An 8,469-nucleotide genomic window follows, 5' to 3' on the forward strand; every position below is an offset into this window, starting at 1 on the left:
CTACTGCAATTTAACACGTCAACTGACAAGTAGGAGAAGAGTAGCTCAAGCAGCCAAATTAGATATAAATGATACTACCATAGATACGCAATCAACGGAAAGGACCCACGCTACTCACGCGAGTGTCTCCTCACCACATCCTCTCTCATGTAAACCTTATCCCTTCTCATATTGCAATGGCCAGCTAATTCAGAGCCTTCCTCTCCAAGCAAGCAATTAGTTACGGTTTGATATTACGGTAATGTTTGTTTTAAAAGTATTTTTTAAAAAATAATATATTTTTTATTTTTTAAAATTATTACATCAAAATATTTTTAAAATATAAAAAATTGATAACAAATAATAAAAAAAAAATATTTAACGTGGCTTTTACCGCTAAAATAAACAGGGACCGCATGTCCACGGGACAGCGGTAGAGTAACAGTTAGAACCCGTCGCGAAATTATATCACGGTTACGACAACTTCGCTTAAAATAATTTTATTTGGAGTCTCTATTTGTTTTTTGCCTTTTCAAACATAAAATCATCATCGTTGAAGACAAGCAATTCCTTTTCAATCCCAACAAGAGCTAGCAATGACTCCTCGAAACCAGCTCAATGTTGTTTCCCCTCTCTATTTCCTTGCTCAAAGTTAGTTTCAACTCAACTTCGAATATTTTGGTCAAATTCAGCCATTTTAAGCGCGAAAAGGGTGAGAATTGGAGTCTTGGAGAGAGAAAGTCTCGGAGTTGAATCCAGTTTGTTTTGTTTTCTTAGAAAGAGAAAGAGAGCTCATTGTTTCTGTTTTAGAGAGAGAAGATATTGGAGTAAGTTTTAGAGAGAGAAAGGAGAGATGATTTGATTTGATTTTTTTTTCTGTTTCTTGACGATTTGTTTGTTAGATAAGTGTAAATACGGCTATGGTGAGTCATTTGCCGCAACAAGCGAGTCCATTGAGGTTGGTTGAATTTAGAATGCCAGGAAAGATGGCAAGTGGTAGAGAGATTGTGGAAGAACCGGTAGCAAGAGTAATTGAAGAGAAGATCTTTGTTGCCGTGGGAAAATCTGTGAAAGAATGTAAATCGATGTTTTTTTGGGCTTTACAGAATTCGGGAGGCAAAAGAATTTGTATCATTCATGTTCACCAACCGGCGCAAATGATTCCTTTCAGTAAGTTCACGAAGATGAAAAGAAAATGAATTTGGTGTGTTAACTTTTGTGAATTTGGTTTTTGTTTTTCATTAATTATAGGGTAATAATTCTGTTTTTTTTAATTGCAGTGGGTACCAAATTTCCGGCCAGTAAGCTGCAAGAACAGGAAGTGAGGGCATACCAGGAAATTGAAAGGCAAGATATGCTTAAGATGTTAGACGCGTACCTTTTTCTCTGTCGAAAAATGGGGGTAAAACTTCTTTTCTGTTTCTTCTTTTACATATGTTATGTTATTGGATTGCTTTTAAAGCGTGTATCTAAACTGTGGAAATCTATGTTCTAAATAAGAAGAAGAAGAAGAAGAAGAAGAAGAAGAAGATTTTTATTTAATAAACTTGGAAATATTGTAGCTCATGTCCCCTTTTGTGAAAAACTAAAGAATTTATGGTACACACTCACACAATATTAAGTTTGGCATGATTTCTTTTTTCGAATTCATAGTTATTTTTTTTACATGCATTTTTTAGGTGCGGGCCGAGAAACTATATGTTGAAATGGAGTCTATTGAGAAGGGAATTTTAGAACTCATTTCTCAGTATGGGATCAGGAAGCTTGTTATGGGAGCAGCAGCAGACAAGCGCTATTCCAAGTAAAGCCCTTAAGAACCATTACAAATCACTCAGCTCCTAAAGAGAGTGATTATCTGTTCCGGTTGTATGTGTAGAACCTGTGGGATTGCTTAACTTGGTGCTTCACTGTTGCAGGAATATGATGGGCATCAAGTCTAAGAAGGCCGTCTCTGTTTGCCTTCAAGCACCTGCTTCTTGTCACATATGGTTTATTTGCAAGGGGCGCCTTATCCAAACACGGTATTGTTGAATTGCTTGCTATCTTGGTTCCTAAGTAATTTGTTCTGTATCTAGTAATTGGGATGTGAAAATGGAATAAAATAATTTTAAATGAAGAAGCTTCTATTTAGTGAAAAACAACAGAGAACCTTCTTAAATTTCTTCTTGGCTCTTTGGACCATTGACCGCATATTCATGGCCACAAACTAATGCTGAATTTTTTTTTTTTTGTTTGGATTCTTCGAAGTTCTAACAGCTGAAGCATTCTTGTAAAAAGTGTTAATAGATTAGAACAGTTTCTTAGTTGTGATGATCTTGGCCATAATGCATGTTCTTGTCAAAGACAGGAAAGGGCCTTCAACTCCGACTTCACCAGATGGAGGGCCTTCAATTCCATTGAGGTCAGATGCAGATGGGAGTTCTGATCAATATGATGCGTTATCAAGTAGTACTTCCCAAAATTCAGTTCTCTCATCAAGCTCTTCCAGTGGAACGGCCAATGTTGCTTTGATTCCACTTTTAGGGATTGAAGGGAGTGAGATTGGGTCAGAGTTAAGCACAGTGCCTCATCAGAAGGAGGATCTTTTCCAGTCATGTCCTCCCAGTGTACTGGTACTTGCAATCATTTAATGAAAATGCACATTTTAAATCATGCAAGATGTCCAAATTCCAAGTGTAGCACTAGCCACCCAGTCATCTACTCCCATGTTTTTCTTCCTTTTTTTTCCCCAATTTTTTGAATACTCAGTGATTGATGGATTCCTGCAGGATGAAAGTATAGAGGATCCTCTGTATGATCAACTTGAACAAGCAATGGCTGAGGCCGAAAATTCAAGGCGTGAAGCATCTGAAGAGGAGGTCAGATGTGCAAAAGAAGAAAGGGATGTTGTTGAGGCCATACGCAAGGTATACTTTCATTCACAAACTACCTTTCCCCCCATCCTCTTAAAGGAAGATGATTTCATTTTATATGTGAATTATCATAAAAATACATGGATGTTAATTCCTCTAAGTTGAATAAATTGTCGTAGAAAAGTTAATAAACTTTATGGTTTGTTCTGAATAGTTCAAAATGTTTACCAATATTTTGATGATAAGCGGACAGGATAAACTTCACTGTTTCATGACACCATTTCCCATTAGTTTCTCTGTAATTGGTCACCGGGCTGCTTGAAATAAAAGTCTCAAGCATGTGTTGTATGAACACATGTGAATAACCAATCATGATAATTATTCACAGGCCAAAGCATCAGAAAGCTTGTATACAGAGGAGTCAAAACGAAGAACAGTAGTTGAGGAAGAATTAGCAAAAGAAAAGGAAGAACTTGAAAAGATAAATAAAGAACTTGAAATGATAAATAAAGAACAGGATGAAGTCATGGGAGAACTTTGCATTGCCCAGGGTCACACATCACTGCTGGAGAAGCAAATTGGAGAGTCTGATGAGATGGTAAAGGAGTTGGAGCCGAAAATCATCTCTGATATGGGACTTTTGCAAAATTACAAGAAAGAACGGGATCATTTGCATAAGGGCCATGACAATGCACTGAAAGGAGCCGAGGAGCCGAGGAGAAATCAAACAGAGGCCTCAAGCACGCACATGCCTCGGTTCTTCTCTGACTTCTCGTTCTCAGAAATTGAGGAGGCAACTCACCACTTTGATCCATCCTGTAAGATTGGGGAAGGGGGGTATGGTAACATTTATAAAGGTGTCTTGCGCCAAACCCAGGTGGCTGTCAAGAGGCTGCACTCTAGTAGCAGGCAAGGTCCTGCTGAATTTCAACAGGAGGTAAGATTCATGTTTTAATTTTATTTTTTTCCAAACTCTTTTTTTCCAAATTATAAGATATGTTGATAAATTACTAGCTAAATTAGATAAAATTTGATTGGAAGTACTAGATATGAAAAAATCACGAAGATCAATTCTTAATAAATTAGATATTGAAAGATAAAATAAAATAAAATCATTAACACAAAAGGGTTCAAAAGAAAAAATTAGTTATTAAAAGGCAAAAAAAGAGGTGAACTATCTAGGATAACCTGTCAAACCTACAAGTCAGGAAATGAAATCAAGACAATTTTATAAAGGAAAAACAAAGAAAACCATGAGGCCTATTTTTTAAAAACCCAACATTGAGTAATGAGACCGAAAAAGAAAAAAAAGCCTAAAAAAAATATGGAACCCCATGTTAGCTTATAAAATTTATGACCCAAATAGTTTGATTGGAGGCATCAAATCCAGAAAAACCATAATTCTCAAATTTTAAAAAATTAAATGTTAAAGGATGAGATTGAAAAAAAAAAAACAATCACAAAAAAATAGAAGAGGATAAAATTTGAAAGGAAGAAAAAAATGAGGGTGGATAGTTTTGGATTGAAGGGCTAAATTGAAAATAAAAATAAATTTCACAAAACAATTAAAAGGAAAAACTACCAAAAAAATAAGAACTAAATCTATAAAAAAAATCAACAAATTTAAAATCTTGATTGAAGGATAAAATTCAAAACCATTAAAAAGTCTACAAAAAGGCAAGAATAAAAAACAGGACCAAATTTGAAAAAAAAATAAAAAATAAAAATTTTAGATTGAATGATGCAATTGAAAAAAAAAACAATCTACACCACAACTAACCTGCTTATAACTAAAAAAACCCACGTGAAAACATGAAATTGCCCCCAAATCAAGCTTAAATAAATTATATGATAAAGGTTAATTTTGTGAATTTACTGTATTAAGAATGATGAAAATACGCAAATGCCCTCAAAGCAAGGCTTAATTAATTCTGATATAAAGGGTAAGGTAGTAATTAAATTGTGTAAAAAAACATGAAATCTCAAAAAAGCCCCCGACAACCAAATATCTGAGTGTTTTCTTTTAAGGGCAGGGAATGTTTTTAACTCTTCAGAAAAAAGATGAAAATATGTTTGTATCCCCACTAAAAATGAGAATTACAAATGGATCACATGAATAAGATTATTTTACATCGGAATTAGTTTTCTGACTTAATTTGAGGAAGGGCAAAAATATCATTTTTTTATTACAATCCACAGGAAATTCTCTCTTGTGCTACTGTCGATAATATATTTTTAGTAAATCTACAAAGTGTCTGCAGCTGTGCTTTTATTTATAACTTTCTGCACTGCATGACCTCTGTGGTTTTATATCAGGTTAATGTTTTGAGCAAGATGAGACATCCAAATCTTATCACTCTTGTTGGAGCATGTCCAGAAGCGTGGACTCTTATTTACGAGTATCTTCCCAATGGAAGCCTTGAAGACCGACTGAGCTGCAAGGACAACTCTCCGCCATTGTCTTGGCAAACTCGAATACGCATCGCCACTGAATTATGCTCTGTCCTCATCTTTCTTCACTCTAGTAAACCACACAACATAGTGCACGGTGACCTTAAGCCTGCTAACATCCTCCTTGATGAAAATTTTGTCACTAAACTAAGTGACTTTGGAATCTGTCGTTTACTGGATCACAAGGAAGGTTCTAGCAACAACACAACAATATGCAGAACTGATCCCAAAGGAACTTTTGTGTATATGGATCCTGAATTTGTTTCCACTGGAGAGCTTTCTCCAAAGTCAGATGTTTATTCATTTGGAATTATATTGTTAAGATTGTTGACTGCAAGGCAGGCCTTGGGTATAATAAATGAGGTGCGGTATGCATTAGATAAAGGAAACTTGAAAACCCTCTTGGATCCTTTGGCGGGAGATTGGCCGTTTGTGCAAGCTAAAATGCTGGCTCACATGGCACTAAGGTGTTGTGAGATGAACCGAAAGAACCGGCCAGACCTTGCATCAGAGGTATGGAGGGTACTCGAGCCAATGAAGGCTTCATGTGGAACGTCATCTTGGTTCGGAAGAGCATTTCCAACCTCCTTCATAGTCCAAGTAAGTACATCTATTCCTCTTACTTTCTCATGTCTTAGAGTGAGTTATCTATACTAACTGGATTTGTATTAGTTTGTCGTTTATATTAGGACTTCCTAAGCATCCCAGCCCGCTTTTCATCTCCTGCAATACAATAATTAGATGCAACCTTCTGATACATTTATTATTCTAGCCTTGTATTCTTCCATGATTTGCTTCTCAGTTTCCTTTGCTTCACCAGCAGCTTGCAAAGGGAAAAGGGATTCAATATTTAAGTTTGTGATTATTTTCAACTCCATCATAGAGTAATTTTTCTGGTTTAAATAGCTCTCATTTCTGTGTTTACGCACAGGCGCCATTGTATCATGTATGTATGTTGTAGGCCACCTGTGCAATCTATTTTCATCTATAGACCTCTGTGTGCTGCAAACCTATTTCTGTGGCTAGTCATTGCCATGTAGAAAAATGATGGCTTTCTTAAAGTGCAGGAAGTAATGCGAGATCCACATGTAGCAGCCGATGGTTTTACTTAAGAAGCAGAGGCCTTGAAAGGATGGCTAGACAGCGGACATGATGCTTCCCCAATGACTAACTTTAAGCTGGCACACTGTGATCCTATCCCTAACCGTGCACTTCGCTCGGCGATTCAGGGGCAGCTGCAGCAGCGGTAAACAAGTTCTTAGCACAATAGATTGTATAGTTGTTTCTTGAGAGGTAATAGAAATTTCATTACATTTCTATTTACCTTTCTTTCGAATCTTGTTTTTGTTCGACTTAGGCCTTAGGCATGCTACAGTCATCCTGGTGTATAGAAGACAACCGAATGCTTACGTCACATTATGTAATTGATTTTGTACTTTTATATATATTTATTATTGCTTTTATTTGTTTATATATATATATATATATTTTTTTTTTTTTCTTTTTTTTGTTGGGGGGGGGGGTGATCAGCCTGGATGAAGTGCTAAGTTACCTGACGACCATTCATTACGAAATAATCTCAGACGTTTATCATTAGTTTAATTATAACTTTTGATTTTGAATTTTTGAATTGTAATTCAAAAGTTATTTTTTCACTTCAAGTTAAAAAATATTTTGATAAAAAAAACTAGTTTATAAGGTCACTCCGTGTAATGGCTGAAATCATGTAACATAAAATTATTTGATATCATTGTTAAACTCGGTTAAGTTTAAAATTAAATTTCCACAGTGGAAATTGTTTTAAAATGTTTTGTTCAACTTGATGAGTTTAAAAACAATTCGAATAACTAGTAAAAAATATTATTTGATTTTTAAAAAAAATATTCAAAACAATCTTTTTTTAATATTGAAATGACAAGATATTGATTTTTTAACCCAAAAAACATATGCATATAGTCTCCAAGGGGTATAGCATGGTGGCAAAGAGCTGGAGATCTGCATAGCAGGTCTCGAGTTCGAGTCAGGGCGTGCACCTCTTGTAAGAGCCTGGGATAACCGGGGTTTTACTCACTCACCTAGACCCATAAAGTGCGCTTTCCGGGGGATGGGGTTTCCTTGAATAAAAAAAAAAAAACATATGCATGTAACATAAAATTATTTGATATCATTATTACACTTAGCACAACATATCAGCCTTGAATCCTTCTGACTCTAGTTTAAAATTAAACTATGTGAGAATTGTTCTAACATGTTCCATTTAATTTGGTGAGTCTAAAGACAATCCGAATAACTAGTAAAAAACATGGTTTGATTTTTTAAAAAAATATTCAAGATAAATTTTTTTTAATATTAAGATAACAACATATTGAATTTTTAACTTAAAAAACATATGCATGTAACATAAAATTATTTGACATCATTATTAAACTCGGCCCAACATGTCAACCTTGAAATCTTCTAACTTAAATTTAAAATTAAACTATGTGAAAGTTGTTCTAATGTGTTCCATTCAACTTGATAAATCTAAAGACAATCTGAACTACTAATAAAAAACATGGTTTGATTTTTTAAGAAAATATTTAAGATAATTTTTTTTAATATTGAGATAATAACATATTGGATCGATCTGGGTTTTCCAGCTCAACCTATTAAATTTATGACTTGGGTAATAGATTCCATTAGATTTAAGAACTTTATTTTTTTAACTATTTCTTACTTGATTATACAATAAAAAAATAGATACTTGTAAAATTAACACTAAATTTATTTGAAATTATAAAAACAAAAAAATATAAAAAAATTCAAAAAAAAAAAAAAACAGAAAACAAAAGGAGAAAATGTTAAAAAAAGAGAGAGTAGAAAATGCAAAAGAAAAGGAAGAAGCAGCCGGCACCTCCTTCACTGTTAGAGGTGGCACCCCAAGTTTTTTAGAATAAGGTAATGCATCAAGTCAAATTTTTTTAACTTGGAATGTGGAATAAATTATAATTCATAAAAGTTAAAAAATAATAAAAAGTTAATTAAATTAGAATTTTGGCTCGATTTTATAATCAATGTAAAAAATTATTTCTAATTAAACATACTTATAAGTTTTATTTGATTCAAAAATATAGTAACGAACAACTTAAATTAATATATAAAAATCATATTCATATTAGTCTAAATCATAGTTTACTCTCTTTTTAAA

The 8,469-nt window shown here is 34.1% G+C and overlaps 1 protein-coding gene across 3 annotated transcripts; it reads left to right on the forward strand.

The window, feature by feature from the left end:
* Positions 1-419: 419 nt before the first annotated feature.
* LOC118041642 (U-box domain-containing protein 33) lies at positions 420-6,745 on the forward strand. Of its 3 annotated transcripts, none has more exons than XM_035049095.2 (9): positions 420-1,149; positions 1,260-1,381; positions 1,659-1,780; positions 1,896-2,000; positions 2,327-2,591; positions 2,748-2,885; positions 3,220-3,768; positions 5,148-5,882; positions 6,345-6,745. In XM_035049095.2, exons 1-9 carry the CDS (start codon positions 900-902, stop codon positions 6,354-6,356), a joined length of 2,298 nt encoding a protein of 765 aa, XP_034904986.1. In that variant the 5' UTR covers positions 420-899; the 3' UTR covers positions 6,357-6,745. The 3 variants fall into 3 exon arrangements, with proteins under 3 accessions (XP_034904986.1, XP_073260596.1, XP_073260595.1); XM_073404495.1 differs by having other exon boundaries at positions 3,382-3,768; positions 6,350-6,745; XM_073404494.1 differs by having other exon boundaries at positions 422-1,149; positions 6,350-6,745.
* The last annotated feature ends 1,724 nt before the right edge of the window (positions 6,746-8,469 follow it).

This window comes from Populus alba, chromosome 14 (assembly GCF_005239225.2).
Source record: "Populus alba chromosome 14, ASM523922v2, whole genome shotgun sequence".
Taxonomy (NCBI): Eukaryota; Viridiplantae; Streptophyta; class Magnoliopsida; order Malpighiales; family Salicaceae; genus Populus; species Populus alba.

Bases quoted from the DNA above. Each gene is read 5' to 3' on its own strand.
- LOC118041642 (XM_073404494.1), top strand. From the start codon at position 900: ATGGTGAGTCATTTGCCGCAACAAGCGAGTCCATTGAGGTTGGTTGAA. The intron at 1,781-1,895 runs GTAAAGCCCTTA...TCACTGTTGCAG, and splicing joins GCAGACAAGCGCTATTCCAA to GAATATGATGGGCATCAAGT. The intron at 2,886-3,219 runs GTATACTTTCAT...AATTATTCACAG, and splicing joins TTGTTGAGGCCATACGCAAG to GCCAAAGCATCAGAAAGCTT.